At 35.5% G+C, this 18,189-nt stretch overlaps 1 protein-coding gene across 4 annotated transcripts in view; it reads left to right on the top strand.

The window, feature by feature from the left end:
• The first annotated feature begins 1,988 nt into the window (after positions 1 to 1,988).
• Positions 1,989 to 18,189, top strand: part of adgrd1 (adhesion G protein-coupled receptor D1) — a 51,860-nt gene continuing 35,659 nt past the window's right edge. Inside the window, exons 1-12 of one of the 4 annotated variants that reach the window (XM_056267946.1) lie at positions 1,989 to 2,368; positions 2,445 to 2,490; positions 3,434 to 3,550; positions 4,310 to 4,405; positions 6,093 to 6,215; positions 6,869 to 7,045; positions 8,565 to 8,822; positions 12,141 to 12,214; positions 14,208 to 14,369; positions 15,511 to 15,570; positions 15,882 to 16,008; positions 17,643 to 17,750. In XM_056267946.1, the coding sequence (XP_056123921.1) occupies positions 2,318 to 2,368; positions 2,445 to 2,490; positions 3,434 to 3,550; positions 4,310 to 4,405; positions 6,093 to 6,215; positions 6,869 to 7,045; positions 8,565 to 8,822; positions 12,141 to 12,214; positions 14,208 to 14,369; positions 15,511 to 15,570; positions 15,882 to 16,008; positions 17,643 to 17,750 (1,399 nt within the window). In that variant the 5' untranslated portion in view covers positions 1,989 to 2,317. Of the gene's footprint in view, positions 2,369 to 2,444; positions 2,491 to 3,433; positions 3,551 to 4,309; positions 4,406 to 6,092; positions 6,216 to 6,868; positions 7,046 to 8,564; positions 8,823 to 12,140; positions 12,215 to 14,207; positions 14,370 to 15,510; positions 15,571 to 15,878; positions 16,009 to 17,642; positions 17,751 to 18,189 lie in introns of all 4 variants that reach the window. The other 3 variants (XM_056267945.1, XM_056267948.1, XM_056267947.1) reach the window with 3 other exon arrangements.

Genomic DNA, 18,189 nt, shown 5'->3' with positions numbered 1-18,189 from the left:
GTTTGTTTTTTGGCTCACTGATGCCTCTCCCAGCATTCAAACCATTTGAATAAAATGATGCACCTATTCTGTACTTGATAAGGATGAAGGAAATGAGCATTTGTGAATGTATGGCCAAGGAAAATCTTTCTGGAAACATTTCCAACCGTTTCCAATACGTGATCCATTTGATCCAGTCTGTACTTGTTCCCCATTCATTGTTCATCTTTTTTTCTTTTTTGTCATTTCACCCCTACATTTTGCCCTGAACAAACATGCTAAAGTAGGTTTGCAAGGATTGACCGAGACTGCCAAAAGAAAAGAAAAAAACAGGAATGTATGAGAAACATTCTGTATATCTTGTACAATTTACAGCCAAATTCCAGGCATTTTAATTCATCAGAATAACTGTATATTTTTTTTGCCGAGTCATTTAATCATAAGATATGTTACAGAACATCGCTTCTAAATGTTTGAGTGACTGCTGCTCTTTTTGTACTTTTGTCCATTTGTACATTCTTTTTAAATGTTTATACTTGCTTTTCAGACTGCCTTTTTTGTACATTAAACTTTATAATCTGACAGTGCAAGCTATCCTCATGGTGTCTTCAAACCATAATGTTTTAAAGTCTGCAATTGTGTGCTAGCTTTATGAAAAAGATTATAAGCCTATATTGATGGTTATCAAATATTGTGTGAGTGTGCATGTGCAGTTTTATATCAAAATAAATTTGATATTTTATACACACTGTAGTATGTGTTTATTCTATTAACTCAATATTCAATGTTCTACAGTTTTACAGGTGAGTGAATGCCTAATGGTGATGGTTGATACAATATAATCATGTACTTCCAATAGATGGCGCCCAAAGTCAAGAATTGCCTGCCTTTGTAGTGATTTGCATCCTTTAAAGGTGTGCACAAATTCACAAAATGTACAAGGGTCAAAGGTTCCTTTCTCATACACTCCAAGATAAAACAATAAATGTATATACCTGCACACACTTTTTTTCGTCCCTTCATTCATATTTTACCAGAGTAGCTTAACACATTCTCATGCATTTGTTTTTAGCTCTGCAGCCCCACCTTTTTGTTTCTTCTTGAAAATAATATAAACCGAAAAAAGAACAGGTATGAGATCATCATATAAATAGCATAAAAGCTTCACATAGAGACCTAGTGTGTTTTGCTTTACTATTATTCAACCCAAGTAGTAACTCAATGTATTTGATCTTATCTATCTTAAATAACAAAAAGTTTGGTTTTCCTTTAGTCCATTTTTGTTTATGTATATGGTATTTCCCCATAATCAAACAAAGATAAACAATGAAGGCCACATTTGGTGGTAGGCTAATCTTTGTCTATTAAAAAAAAGCATCTTTTTCAGAAAAGAAAACTTTCATCCCTAAGCATTTACAAAGAAAACATTCCAAATCTACCCAAAAACATTTAGCTATAAATGCAATTAAAAATAATTGGACAACATTTTCTTTTTCAGCACCACCTTGGGGCTTTTTAATCTAAAAATGACGTCATTCGTCTATATTTCCCACGTCAAGAGGCTGAGAAAAGTTCGAAAGGTTGTTCAAAATTGGCCTATTTTTAACTGCTCGAAAAGTAATGATTTTTAATTGTTTGCTGTGTATTTCAATAGATTGTAACTTTTCTCAGAGTCATTATTCAGTTGTTAATCCAGATCGTTGAAGAAGACGTTGTCACGGGCTAGATGTTACTATTCTCAACGCTGCTCAGTATGGACCAATCACTGTTGCTTGTGATTACTATATAAGGTTATAAAGATTGACGGAACGTAATTCTTTTCTGATGTCAGTTTTCTTGTAATGAAAAGATTTACACTGCAACTCTAATGTATGAATATATGTGCTAAGACAAACATGTCCTGATATTTAAATGGGAATTAATGTAGGAGCCTACATGCGCCCCCTGCAGGAAAACAACTTCGTGTCCCATAGGAAACAGTTATGTAGTAGCATTTACCGCCCAATGGGCTCAACCCACTGAAGAGAGCGCGAGCTCAGCGCTTGTTCTTCATCTTCATCAAAGCTCGAGCGCAGCGCGCGATAGGCTACAAACGGACTCTTAAACGATGGATTACAAACTCTGAATTTAGTTAACAATTACAAGTGATCTTTATTACTGCCTGGTCATTTTGAACGTCATATTCTGACGCACTCATAACTTTTTTTTTCTTAGCAAAATACCATAAAAATATCTTTACTCTGATATAAGCGCAATGATTTGTTCTTTGACCATTAACGGCGCAGTATAGATTTGAAGACTGTAACTTTCTTTTGTTGCTGAAAACTCTTTTTAAACCATGGACTTAATATACTGTAAAGTCCTACTGACTCTCCTGAGCGTATTTCAGGTAAGATTATTTTTTTGGACAGAAGAAACATTTGTTTTTAATATAGCTTGATGTGATTTATAATATGTTTTTTAAGTTCTTTCAGGTTCGTAGTGACACTGTATCACCGTCAAAACATCCAGGTAAAAGAAATTAAAATTCACTTTTTTTTTCTTCAGAACTCAACGTAAATTTGGCAGCTATATTTAGATCAAATTCGTTATTTTGGTTAACTTTGGGCCTACACTAAACAGTAGGCTAGCTAAGAAATTAATCTTAAATGTGGATGAATGTTTTTTTTTTTTTTGTTGTTGTTGTGTTGAATTTAAAAGGTTAATTTACCGGTAATTCAGTGCAACCTTTAGGCTAGTAAAAAAAACAAAACAAAAACTTTATTTACATAAAAATGATAGTTTTTACTGGCGATTTACAGACAAATGGTTGAAATGTCTTCTTTTTTAATGTCCCCCTTGCTTGTCCTAAAACATTGAATACGTCACCGTAATCGCAGCGAAACGAAGCATCGACATTTAAATCTGTTTACAAATATCCACAGCTTCTACATATATATATATACATACTTTCTAAAAGTATTACTATACAATTAAGAGTTAAGACAACTTTCTAAAATAAATAATTATGGAATTTTGATAAATTTGTTTCATTATATAAATATTTAGATTATTAACCACTAAAATTGCTGTCTTTGCATGCCGATAGAAATGTCAAGATTTCATTCTCAAAAGGCAAGTCCTAAGAGGTCTTTCCTTACAGTCCAGGTTAAGCACTCTTCTGGATGTTTGTTACCATGCACACAGAATTTTCCAAATTGAAGCCTAAATTAAAAACAAAACTGGCCAGCAGGGATGAGTCTGAACTGGACTGAACCAGTCATAAACAGTAGAGTTGTCTGAAGATCATTTACATAACTGTTAACCTTAATAAAAATAAACAGAAAACAATCGTTTAAATGATGATGCTGGATTGAGACAACAAACTCTCACTATAATGTTTTTTTTTTCTTCACTTGTGTACAGTATTTGCATTGATGACGTACATGCTTGGATGTGTGTATGTTGTTCTCAGGCCTGCAGGTGCTGGCCACGGCTTCACACTACTGGCCACTGGATTCAGTGGAAGGGATCCACGGTCTATCGGACCAGATTGGGAACAGAACAGGTCATGTTAATGGGACTAACATAAGTATGTAAACGTCACACCTGCTTTTCTTTCTTTCTTTCTTTCTTTCTTTCTTTCTTTCTTTCTTTCTTTCTTTCTTTCTTTCTGTCTGTCTGTCTGTCTTTCTGTCACCACAGCTGTTTAACATTCTTCTATGGTCACGTCTTAGTTTCAGAAATCTCTGTGGCTTTGCAGCTGTCTTCAGCTCTTAAAACGAACTGATTTGCTTATTTGAGCCGAAAAGTTGAGGACTTGCATGATTACCTCAGTTGTGATGAAGACAACTGACTATGACATTTAAGGGTGTCAAAGGTACACAGTTTCTCTCAGTGATTTACTAGTGGAGTTTTAGAGGACCAAACTCACCTTGGTATACAGTTGGTAAACAGACCTGTTGAAAATAAGGAATTTGTGCATGTAAGACAAACCTCCACACATTATTCCATAGCTGGAGTATATTTCCAGTATATGTACAGTATGGCATTTGTTCTGTGCCGGCTAATTCTGAACAAATGGAGGGCTGAGAGGAATTCGCTAGGCCTCTCGGACTTGTGTCGGCACAATGTGTTGTCCCATGTGCGGACCTGAAAGATATGTTAAAATCTCATTGAATGTTACACTGGTCATCTTGTCCACCATGTCTGCCTGAGTGTCTCACAATGTCCCTTTTTTCCCCGTCTCATGTCTCTATACTCATTTGTACATGTGTATGTTGCTGAATCACCTGTTTTTTGTTTGTTCTGTCTCACTTTCTTTGTTATTTCCACATTCTCTCCATCACAGCTGTCAGAATCCACAACCACACTGTCCTGACTACCCATAATTCTTCCTCTGTGTATACCAATGACTCTGCCTACACTAACATTTCCGCCACTGTAGGTGAGGCTCTCACACGTTCACTCACTTACTAGTCTACAGCTAGGGTCTCAAAGAACAGCATTAGGGCCTATACATTCATGTAGACCTTGTATATCAGCAGGACATCATTAGGAGAAAATAAACTAAAAAACTCTGATATATGACCATTTACATTAGAGTAATTGAAGCATGAATTGTTTAGTGCTGTTTAATCTGGCATTCTTCACCCAAATCAAACCTTTCAAGATTTACTAGTGATTTTATTGGATCCAGTGTGTTTGTGAAACTGCGTTTGAAAACCTTGCCCCATTTTGGAAATCTACTGTTTGCGCTGTGATTTGTTATGTCAGTTCGTTTAAAACAAATGTCCCAGCCAAAAAAACAATTATACAACGATTTGAATCTGATTGGTCGAACAGCGTTGCAAGAGTGCTGCTATTTAGTATAACAGTCCTGCAATGTTGGATTGTGCAACATTGTAACTGTTTTCATGGTGTCGGTAAGATTTTTTTAATGGGCTGCATTTATTTGATCAAAAATACAGTAAAACATTATGATAAAAAAAAACAGTTTTCTATTATAATATATTTTAAAATGAGCTAAAGTTTCACCAGCCATTACTGATTCATCCATGCTGATTTGGTGCTTAAGAAACATTTTTTATTATTATTATCAATGTTATAAAAATAATTGTTCTGCTTAATATTTCATATTCAAAATTATTTGTTAAATGGAAAGTTCAGCATTTGTAACATCTCTTTACTGTCACTTTTGATTAATTTAATGTCTTTGCTGAATAAAAGATTTCTTTAAAAAAAAAAAAAAAAAAAAAATTACTTACCCCAAACTTAAACATAAATGAGACTGAAACTGCAACAGCTAGCAAGCTCCATTTTTAAAAAGGTTACTGGTCATCCCAACTTGATAACTTTATAATTTAGTTTCCAGTCAAATTAGTGATTTAGTAGGGTTTTCAAGTGACACTTCTATGCAACTTGTATTTATGATCATTCTGATAGCATATGAAAGCAGCATTAAAATCAGCACAGATTGCTTGTGTGACATTGTAATTCAGATTCCCCCTTTTTACTGTAAATCTCAAAATCTAGTTCACGAAGGCATGCCGATTCCCTGAATCTCACTGCATAGATGGATGTTCACTCCTCTGTAGTCTGTACCTCTTTATCTCTCTGCTGTTGTTCACTCGCTCCACACTTCAGTCTGTCTCCTCTCTGTCTTCTGCCATTCACTGTGTCTTCACTGAGCACTCTTTTCCATCATCATCTCTTCTCTCAACTCATCCATTCATGAGGTGCGATGGTGCTATGGCTCCCATTGTGATCCACGGATCCTGGCCTTGGCTTTTAGGTATAACAAAGGAGGATTTATTGACCAAAATCACTGCCCTCGCAAAGGAAAAACTTGTCATGAATCATCTGCAGTTCAGTTGCTCAGATGGGGGATTTTGAATTCCTTAGATCCTCATAATTCAGGAGATCTGCTCTTGTTGTTCTAGAGGATGGAGCAAAATACTCATATTTTTACTATATGGGTAAAAGGTTAGGATTCCCCCATAAAGACTTTCAGATCGGCTATCAATGATTATTCACCCAAAAGATTTAGCATGAGGTGATTATAAACTGTAATGGTTTTTGAAATGTTATATTGCAAGTGTTATAATCTTGTTGGTTGGTCTTTCATTGTGTAGACATTGTAGAAGGAATGGTGAATAAGGGCATCTATCTGAATGGTGATAATGGAGCCACTTACCTTCACTTTGGCAACTATAAAGACTCCTGCATAAGTGATCCTACTCTGTGTGGACCTGCCGGTGAGTTTTTATCATCTTCATGCACTCTTTTTCTGATGTTATAGAAGTGCACCTTTATATGGTCATAGATGTATGACAGTTGAGTAATGTGTTGCTCAGGTTTATACATGACGTAATAAAGGCTAATGGTTCAAAATTAAGTTTATATTTCTCAAGAGCAAATATATCAGCTTACATCAAACATTTTGTGCGTGAAAGCTGATATCATCTGTTATTCATCTGCTCACATCAGTGCACATTCTTTTGCTCGCAAAAAGGAGAATATGTTGCATTTATATTTATTTTCCAGGGCTTGACCAAAGTAAGACTTGCTGTAATGTTGTTTGTAATGAAGCAGCCTGGATCTAATAAAGAAGCTTTTGTTTAGTTAAGTTAGATCAGTAAGTATCGGAAAAAGAGCTTGGTGAGAGCCAGATGATTATGGAAATCATATTGATTTTAAATGTACATTCAAATTCATAATAAAAAATAATATGATACATTTGAAAGTGAAATTTTGAATAAAGAAATGCAATTATTTGAGCTTCTAATCACAGCATACTGCACTGTTAAATCTGTTAAATCCTGTATACTCTGTAAAGTATTATTTTCCTTTAAGTTAAAATACCTTGTGTTCAACATTAAAGCTTTACTTAACTGTTACTCCTGGACAGGGATAACGTTCTCCTTCTTCTGGAAAAACAAAGAGATAGAGTCTCGTTTTGCGATTGCATCCGGAGGTAAAATCTTCTCGAGTGGTTTCTCTGTCTACTCCAACCCTCTTGGCGGATACGTGGAGTTTTACACGAGAGGAGATTCCATGACATGGAAAGCACAAATCGAACTCCCAGGTAGTTATTATTTGAGTGTGTCGGGGAAATTTTAGTGTAGGATATGGAAAGAGTTTAAATGTTTGGGGAACCAAATTGTTTTGCCTTATCTCTAAAGCCAAAAAAGATTTCCCATGATCTTGATATTTTGCGCACATGGACAGTTTGAAATACATTCTGGTTTGGAATTACACTTGCAGTCTGACCATAAAATATGTAGTTGTGTTCATAATTATATTGATTACATCCAGATGTCGAAACAGTCAATAGGCTTCAGAATAAACGTTCTCTTTTGGACTTGACAGCGTGATTTAAATTTTGATCTTATTGTGAAGAAAAAAAATGAAAGTGTACCGTAAGTGAAAATTAGCTGCCCGAGAAAATAATGATCTCTCTTTCATCTAAGATTTTTCAGTCATTGGGGGATTTGTGTCACTTCCATCTTCAGTATCCATGTTTCTGCTTCTCAAATCTTCAGAATATCTGGTCTTGTTTGGATTGAAGTGGTTGCTAAGTTTAGTGATTGTATGCACCCATCCAGAAGTTTGGGATCAGTAAGATTTGTAAATTAATTTAAATAAAATACTTTGATGCAGCAACAACGTAATAATTTGATCAAAAGTGACAGCAAAGACTTTTAAAATGAAACCAACATTTTGAATAAATTATTTTCTTTTGAATTTTCTATTATCAAATCACCAAATCAGCATATTAGAATGACACTGATGCTGAAATTTAGATTTGACATCACAGAAATAAATTACATTTTAAAATATATTAAAATAGAAAGCATTTATTTTAAAGTGTAATAATATATATTTTTTAAATATTACTTTTTAAAATATTACTGTAAGAGACTTATAATTACATTATCTTATGATGTGTTTTATAGTGTGTACAGATGTTACAGGAGCATTTATATTTGCCCAGTCAATGTTACTAAATATAACCCATAAATATGCAAATAAGAATGTTAGAAATACACCAAGGCCTCTAAGATACTGTCATAACATGAACAGGATAACCCAGGATTATGTCCTTAAGACTAAAACATGTATTACCAAAGCATGAACCAATCCCTTACAAAAAGAGAGAGAGAGAGAGAGAGAGAGAGAGAGAGAGAGAGAGAGAGAGAGAGAGAGAGAGAGAGAGAGAGAGAGAGAGAGAGAGAGAGAGAGAGAAAACATTACGTCTTGAGTGGGATGATGTGATGAGACAGTCTCCATTTGCCATTTTATCCCTGGACAGATGAAATGAGCCATTGACAGTTCAACTCAGAGTTTATGTATACCATTTCTTATTGGCTTCATTATAAGCTGATGAAATCCATTATCCATTCCACATGCTGTCTCCAGCTCTCCGTTTCTGTTCATTTTAAACTTGTGTTTTATGGACCCAGACAGCGCAAGTAGATCTGGAAATAATATTACTATTATCTCTATTTCCAAACAATCAATTGTTGTATTTATTTATTTGTTTGAATGTTTTTAAATTTAATTTGCTGGCTTTCTCTCTCCTATCGTCTCTGTGCTTTATCTAGGGCCCTACTGGACACATGTGCTCTTCACATGGACCCAAACGGAGGGGTTAAAGGTCTACATTAATGGAACATTAAGCACCAGAGACCCCACAGGAAATGTTTCCCATAACTATGGTGATCCCTATGCCGATCTGGTCATTGGCACAGGAAATGTCGGGCGTTACAACCACTATGCCACAGGTGCCTTCGATGAGTTTGTGATTTGGGAGAGGGCCCTGTCCCCTCAGGATGTCTGGATGTACTACAAAGCAGCTATTGGTAAGTTATTATAGAGCTCATTGTGACTCAAATCTGCTGTCATCATTTCATTTATCTATTAGTTTATTTTCTCTGTGGCAGCCTTCACTTCCTTGCAACCATGTGCTTCTCTGCAGTTGTCAGCCATTGCCATTGTTGTCAGGGTTTCCCAAATTAGCTGTGCCTGGTCTTTGGTGTCTCCAGCATGTCCCAACTTGCCTCTTAGCAGATGCTAGTGTAACGGTATGGTGCAGAAGGAATTAGCAGAAGAGTCAGAACTTCCAAATTAAACTTTTACTTCTTTTATAAATCACAGGAGCAGACGGGTAGAGGGTTCTCACACACATAATACAAAGTATATCGGACAAGGACTAGAAGAACAGAGGGAATTTAAATACTAACACAGACGACGATGATAGAATGAAGGACAGGTGATACAAATGATGATAATTACTAGACACAGGTGCTATAACTGAACACTAACGAGGAGCGGGAAAACTTGGACACAGGACTGAACCAAAAACACTATGCAGGGGGAAACACAAGACATACATGTAACAGCTAGCTCTTCATGCATCTAGAATATTCTTGGTTATACTGTATGTCTCTAATTATTTATTTGAAGTAAAATACCAATTAAGATACTTTAATTGAAACCATGCTAAAAAATCATTGGTAATGATAAAAAAAAAAATTCTTGAGCACAAAATCAGCATGTTAGAATGATTTCTGAAGGATCATGTGACACTGAAGACTGGGGTAATGGTTGCTGAAAAACATTTGAACTGTATAGACCTTATGCACCAGAGAAACGAGGGCGCCGCCATCTTTAGAATATTGTTTTTGCGGTCACTCTGTATATTTCTATGGCATCGCTGTCCAGGAGTAATTAGCTGGTGAAGTTGATTTACTTATTGTAGAGTTAACGAAAGTTATCATGAGCATTGTAATGTTTATGATAAGCATTGTAAAGTATATTTCTTAAAAAATGGACCCTGGGAATTTTTTAAACGAGCCGTTTATTCATAACTACGCAAGATCGCTGTGAAAATACAGACCGGAAGTCAAAAGACAATGAGCTCAGCGCGGAAAAGGGGCGTGGCTACATAAGGTCTATAGCACCTTTCCAAATCTCAACAACACTTTGCAATCACCCAGATCAATACAGAGAAAAAGTGTACGTTAAAATGTCATTGGTGGAGATCAAGAATGTCGTATTTCAGAGAGTTCTGTTTGGAAACAGAAACATCTGTGATGCTGCTGCTTTGCTTTTCTGCCATATCTCTGAAGTTATTACCCTACGTGCAGGTTTATTATAGAGAGGAAGAAGCATTTGAAGACAATTTCCTTTAGAGAAACTGGTCCGCATTCCAGCAGTCCTTAAACTAACCACAATGAAACGCACTGTCGAAATACCATTATATGTTTGTTGTGTCCTCGAAGACTGGCTTTGGTTATAACTGTGCATATCTTTACCTTATATGTATGTAGCGGCAGGACGAGTTTTATATCAGGGGTTTTGTTTTCTATTAAACTGCTAGTGTTTGGATCCTCGTTTGGACAGCTGGTTGAAGTTTCTTGCAGGCAAGAAGTCTTCAGTGTGGCAAAGACAAATTTAAGCTCCAATAAGGCTGCAAATGGTTTTCGTCTTGATCAGTAACAGAGACCAGAACAATGAGGTCTCTAAAGGATTAGTTCACTTCAAAATTTTAATTCTGTCATCATTTACTCACCCTAAAGTTTCAAACCTGTATGAATTTGACCGACATTCTTCAAATATCTTCTTTTTGTGTTCAGCAGAAGAAAGAAATTCATACAGGTTTAAAACTCGAGGGTGAGTAAATGATGACAGAATTTTCATTTTGAAGTGAACTATTCCTTAAACTCCTGAAGAAAGCTATCGGTTAGCATTCCCATTCATTTAAATGCAGATGGTTTAGTCACAGAATCTACTAGCAAGAGCTAACAGGGCCATCTAGACCAGATAACTCAAAAACGTCGGAGTGATACCTTTCAATTACCTTATGAAGAAGATTTAATTTTCTTCCATGACTAATACAATTAAATGAAGTTATATTAGGTACAATACTGGACCAGTCATCTGGAATATCTGGCCTGGAGAGTGATGAATTTTCTTGAAAACTTAATCATTGTCTTCTTTTAAAATAAATATATTTAACCATTCTTTAAAACCAGATAAATTTACTGAAGAATTGAAATTGACCAATAGTTTTTTCCTCCTCTTTTAAGTATGAAGTGTTTGTTAGGCAGTAGAATATGGCACTAGTGCCACGGTCATTGGATCGATTCTCAGGAAATGCATGAATGTATGCTTTGGTATCTGTCAGGAGTTAGTAAGCAGCCATGAAGCACACTAGACAGGAGTAGCAAACTTCATCCATCTTGTTTGCTCTTTTCACTTAGGTTCTTACGCACATTACGTCAGAACACAATAGTTCAACAATTCAGACTTAAATCCAATGTAGTCACTTTGAATAAAAGCATCTGCCAAATCCATAAATGTAAAATCATGTTTAAATTCAATATACCATCTTTAATACCCTAACGGTAAGAAAAAAATAATAACAATATTTTATCTTTTATATTCTCAAGTAAATTATTTAACCTTTTATGGTTGCAAATTCACTATTTAAAATCATAACATTTATTTTGTACCGGTATTTTGACAAGTATGGATCCATAGCTCATTTAAACGGAGATGATAGTGATTATTTAGGTTGACTTTTGGCATATATCCTCTCAGCATGCTGATTGTTAGGTACTGTTAGGGATAAAGACCTTTTGTTAATAATAAAAAAACGTGTTGTTGTTCAAGAAGAGAAAACCTACTGTTGTTTTGCACACGTCCAGCTATAATAGGCTCTAACGAGGGGCATAGTACAGAGTCATTAGAGAGCTGCTTTGCCAGGGGCCCTATAAACCAGCCTCACTGCAACCGACATGTGCATTCAGGAACAGGCTTTCCAGCAGGTGTGAAGTATTTGTTCCATGAGATGAAGTGTTTAACCTGTTTAGAGCTCTTTAGAACATGGCTTCTGTGTTTTGATAATTATTATTACAGCACCCTTCAACTTTTTATTTATCCTATTTCTGATTCTTTTTGTTTAAAATATCCTTTTTAATTATTCCTCCCTATAGTTATCCTTATGTATTTATTTTGTATTAAAATGAATTCAAATGTTATATTTTATTAAATACATTTGAGAAATATATATATATATTTTTTTTTTTTTTTTTTTTTTATAATTACATTTCGTTTATTTATTTGTCTTATCACTTTTCTTTTCACTTTCATTTGTTTATTTTTTGCTACCACAGGTGAGAATGTGATGTCCACCTTTCCAACCGAATCATCCATCAATCTCATTGCTGCGACAGATAATCAATTACAGGTAAATTCTTCTGATCTGAGGTCAGCCGTTGCACTTTCTGAATCAGTTTCTATGTGTTTAGACTGGAGTCTCCCAAACCAGAGGAGAGTAGAAAGATAACAGCTGAAATACAACTTCATCACATATTACTCTAAATTCCAGGGTTATCTTAGAGATTTCACTGGGCAAAAGACTAATGTACATAAATACAAACACATCTGTAATGAGGTTAGGCACTAACCTGTCTTGCTTCTCTCTCAGCGAAAGTAAAAAAAAAAAGTGCTTGTGGTGATTTTGCCAGTATCTCATTACAAAATAGGTTTGTCTTTGGTAGTCTGATTAATAGAGTTCACTGAAAAGACCACAAATACATAATGGGATTTCTCACTCATCATCCTTAATCAAAACCACCCCAGCCTGGCTAGATAAACTGAAGTTGGAGGTTTTTTTGGAGTTTAAGATTCAGATTCTATAAAAAATGTTTTTAAAAATCATGACAAGTAAAGGTTAAGTATATTATTTATTTATGTGCTACTTCTGTCAGCTAATTCCAATAAAAATCATTGTTTTCAAACAGGTTTCCCGAACCAGTGTTATTTTAGCATCATTGACATACTATTATAGATTTTGTTAATATTTTGATTTTATGTTTTCATTTAACGGGTTAGTTCACCCAAAAATAAAAGATTCTGTCATCAGTTACTCTCCCTCATGTCGTTCCAAACCCGTAAGACTTTCGTTCATCTTCGGAACACATAAAGATCTTTTTGATGAAATCTGAGAGCTTTCTGTCCCTCCATTGACGGCTACGCAACTACCACTTTGACTCTTCAAAAAGTTCATAAAGAGATTGTTAAACTAATCCGTATGAATTGAGTGGTTTAGTCCAAATTTTCTGAAGACCTGATCGCTTTATCTGATGAACAGATTAAATGTAGGCTTTTATTCAAATATAAACATTGATCAGTGAACGTAAACAGAAGCTCAACCGAACCTGTTTGATGCACAAGAACAAACCTTGGTTCTTGCGGAAGCTATGGGAAAGTATTTAATTTATTGAAATTTATTGAAATAATTACACACCTTTAAGGTCTGCCGAGTAATTGTGAGCACATGGAGAACAGTAGTCACAGATTACAGTACACTTAGACTGTTGACTTAATTTGGAAGATAGTAAATTAAGTTGGGCATTCAAGACACTGACATATCTTCTAAAGGCTCTCAGCAGTGTTTGACACCTCCTTTTACATGCCCTCGATCTGTCTTCTCGGACTTCTTCCCCACGCAGTAATTAAATGAAGGAGTGAACGTACACAGAAAATCACACGCACACAACACGGCCTCCCAGACAACACCTCACACACCCTTGGATGATTAGGTGTTACGAAGCCGACACAGACGTCGCTCTGGGATTGGCCATGTGCACACAGACGCACACACCCTTGGCTGACGTACAAGAGCCCAGCATGAAATGAGGTGGAGGCCGAAGCTGTAAACACAAACAAATCCAGCTCTTTTGGAACTATTGTTTCCCCCCCAGACTCTGAGGAAATGGAAAGAAATCAGAGATTGAACACTAACGCAAATGACAACACTGGCTCTTATTGAGTAAGGAGATCAAGTAGAAGAGAAGTAGAAAAATGGGGCAGAAAGGAGATCCAAGATTTTCTGTAACGGCCACATGTAGGGTATGGAGGAAAAATAAGACTTTAAAAAACTAGTCTGGAGGTTCTTCATTGGAAAGTTCCAGTAAAAGTGGCATTTAATTTTGCTCTTAACATTGACATCCACAAATCCCATTTGAAAAAGATTTAATAAAATCATTTAAATGGCAAGCGCCAGCTATTCCGGTGCTTGTTGTTGAAATCATTATATTAAATTATGGGAAACCAAACCACAAGAACACCGTTATATTCTGAATCTCAAGTCCAAGCCACACAGAGCCGTTACATGTGATTGTGGGCGATTTTATGGAGTTCTTTTGACACATCCACCTTGTATTTGTGTGTTACAGAGAATCACAGAGATGCCCCAACCTGCCTCCACAAACCTGACAGAGGAAGTTCAGAGACTTCAGGAACCCATGCAGTTACAAGCGCTGGACCTCCTTCAGTCTCTATCGTTTAACCTTCCAAACAAGACTATACCTCAAGAAACAGCCAACAACCTTACACAGGTAAAGACAGGAATACAGAGAACGTTTTAGGATTTATAAAAACATAAAGAAAAGTTGAGGTAAAACAAATAAGAAATGTTTCAGGTTCTGGACTATTTTTAGGACACTAATCAAATTAATAGATTCGTGGCATTAATTGTGTGATTATTTGTACAGAAGGTCAGGTGTTCTTGTTCATTGAAGAACAAGATGCTCTTTGGACCTTCTTCAAATCTAATTTACTCAAATCTAGTTACTTTTGCGATTCACATTTCACTCAAATTATTATGCTGATACTATAACTCGTCATGAAAATATTGTATTAACTTTTTTTTTTAAATACACTACATTTCAGAAGTTTGGGGTCAGCAAGATTTTTTAAAATAAACTAATACAAAGACAAATGAAATTGATCAAAAGTGACTGTTAAGGCATTTATAATATTCAAATAAATCCTTTTCTTTTAAAATTTCTATTCATCAATGAATCCTGAACAAAAACATTAAGCAGCACAACTGTTTTCAACATTAATAAAAATGAGAAATGTTTCTTGAGCAGCAAATCAGCATATTAGAATGATTTCTGAAGGATCATGTGACACTGAAGACTGGAGTAATGATGCTGAAAATTTGCTTTGTCATCACAGGAATAAATTACATTTTAAAATATATTATATTAAATGTATTTTATAAAATATATTAAAATAGAAACAGTTATTTTAAATTGTAATAATATTTCACAATATTACTTCTTTTTACTGTATGTTTGATCAAATTAATGCATCGTTGGTGAGTATAAGAGACCTCTTTCAAAAGCTTTTAAAAATCCTACCGACCCCAAACTTTTGAACGGTTGTGTACATAGGCATAATTTGCGGGTTGGATGGGTCCTCACCACTTTTTGCCAGGGCCGATATTGATCCCACCACTTTTGAAAATATCTCGCGGCGCTAAAACAGAGAAAGCAGTTGACCAGCAGATAATTCATTTCTTATTATCAGTGGCGGAAGGCAACTGTGTTCTCTGGAGACTCTTATTTGTTCCGGTGAAAACACAAAACAAAAAGCAAAACAATTTGAGAAAAATATACAAAACAGAATCATCTTCAGTGTTGCTTTTACACACACATTTGAAACTCTCCTTTATTCTGCTCTGTGTTGTAGTCTCTACTGAAGAGTGTGGATGAGGTCATAACCGCCAGCGACTGGAGAGAAAACGATGAGGTACGTTTATTGGATGGATTAAGGATTGGATAGATAGAGAGATTCGATCAGTCCATTCATGAGTTGAACCAAACGAATCGGCATACTTTATCAGCACATCTTTTGTGATGTGAAATTAATCAATTCAAACATGGTCAAATGTGTTAAATGAAGCTGAAGGTACTATAAACTTGGTATCTGAAAGAGTCATCAAATTTTATAATTTGAATAAAGCAAAAATGATTTCATTTCGTAGAGTTCTGCAGGTTCTTATTTGTTAACCTCAGTGAGCTGTAATATACTTTGCACTTGTCTTTTATCGTGGTGAGCAGTGGAGTCCAGTGGTCAATGGTCTGGTGGAGACTGTGGATAAGGTGATGGTGCAGATGGCCTCCAAGCTTCGGTCCAGCCCAGACTCAGAGGCTCCTCTGGCCATAGGGGGCAAGAGTTCGGTGGCAGGTCAGTACACGCTCCAAAACATTTCTTCAAACTCCCGTTTCCAGAATATCTATTCTTAGAAATTCACTCTCCCTCCTCTCCTCTACATACATGGCTGGCTTGAAGTATGTGGAGTATGTCCAAGTATGCTCACAGGGGGGATGCCAACCTAATACACATGCATGAATGCAGCATACTGGGTGAGCGTCAAAATCAGGTCTGAGTGAAGGAATTTGATGCATGAAACATTGCTTTTTATTCGATTATATTTTCCTATTTTTTAGGAGTGTTGAAATGTTACATTTGCCAGAATTGTTCAGTTTGGGCCTGTCTCCTATGCAGATTTTTTTTATAATAAACTTTCCTAAGAATTAAAAAAAAAATGACTTAGTTAATTGACTGAAATGTCTTGATATATATTTAACATAGATGCTAAACAGTTGGAAGAAGTTTAATTTTTCAAGATTTTAAATAGTGCAACGTGCATGTCTTTAATGTCTTTTGAAAAGACGTAACATGAAATTAATTAGACGAGGGCCGTAACATCTCTGTATCTGCTTTGTGCAGATTCAAAATGATTCAAGTCTCATTGAAGTCTGATTTCTGAATCATTCCCTTTGAGACTGAGGCTTCACAGTCAACTTTCTCTTCTGTCTCTGATCCTCCCTTTTTTTATGATAAGACTGTGTGTAAAACAGAAAACCTTTCCGGTTGCCTGAGCTATTATTGAACTTCACTGTTTCATTCAGTGAATAAACCATAAAAAACACAAGATCACAGATGAAACAGAATCACCCAAGAACAAGAGATGAGAGGACTTCCCATAACTTCAATCGGGCTGCGCCCTGCAATATTCTTGATTCAAACTTTTAATACTCTATACTTTACCAATACTAGTGAAACATCACAATTCTGTGCCAATTTCTACATCACCACAAAAATGAATGGGCTATTTAACCTTTATTTTAAATTACACTATGGTTCAGAATTTTGGAGACGACAATATTTTTGTATATTTTTGAAAGAAGTCTCTTATGCGGTTCATTTATTTGATAAGAAAATACAGTAAAACAGTAATATTGTGAAGTATTATCATACAATTTAAAATAAGTGTTTTATTTTGGTAAAATAATTTTATTGATACTTTCTTTTGTAATATTGTAAATGTATTTACTGTCACTTTTTATCAATTTAACCATTGTTGATTTATAAAAGTTTTTTTTAAAATAGTAACAAATTAAATTAAAACAATGCAATGTAGCTATTTTAGTATTTTCTTCAAGTTTTTCGTAAAAATTGCTTCAAGTTAATCAGATAATTATTCAAGACGTGAACAGTCTGTAATAAAAATAAGTAACAAATTGCAAACGGAACTAATATACAATTGAACTAAACAGTGTTGAAAGTGTTTACATTAATACCTCACAAAGAATTGCATCAAAAAGTGCAACCGCTTGTTACAGAGCATGCTCACAAAATGCATGTTAAACCAGCTGCCTTTCAGATGGTGCACATGCAGGTACAGAATACAGTCAGTACTCGGCTTCACCGACTTGGTACCAAATTGTGCTTCTTTTGACCTTCTAATGCAGTAACAAAGCAACATTATACTCACTATGAACAGTGACCCAACCCTTTTTTTCAAATGTATCTAGATTACTCTCTGATGAAGATCCCTCAGAACTACAATCTGCCCAGCTACCGGTTCCCCACACAAGGGAAGAGTTACATCTCAGTACCAGGAGAGGCCCTTACAATGCAGTGTGAGTATGCACATCTCACAAACCCTAAGATCTGCTGGTGATCCTTGTCCTGATCATGCAGCTTTATCCAGTGCCGCTCCAGAGAACAGTGCTTGTCTATGTCGCCTATGCAATGATCTGCCACTGACTAATGGGATAAATCGTGCTTAAAGTAACACACTTTAATGCTTTTCCACTTACTAAACCAGTTTAACCAAAATGTGCATAATGGAACAAACAAAACCTGGACTGGAGCATAGACATACAGTATGAAATGGAATGGATTGCTAAACAAACTGCCAATCATTTTTTCTTTTTGAATAGAAGGTTGTTCTGAATCATTCCTACCCAATTTAGCCCCTGATCATGAGTAATGTGCGCATACACATCTCATTGCTTTTATACGCCTCTGGCGGCAGTGAAAGAACACATTGTTATTTCATACAAGGAAGATGAAGGA

This window comes from Rhinichthys klamathensis, unplaced genomic scaffold (genome assembly GCF_029890125.1).
Source record: "Rhinichthys klamathensis goyatoka isolate OS25496 unplaced genomic scaffold, OSU_Roscu_1.1 h1tg000266l_1, whole genome shotgun sequence".
NCBI lineage: Eukaryota > Metazoa > Chordata > Actinopteri > Cypriniformes > Leuciscidae > Rhinichthys > Rhinichthys klamathensis.
The sequence above is the reverse complement of the archived record's forward strand: the minus strand, read 5'-3'. Positions and strand labels throughout refer to the sequence as shown.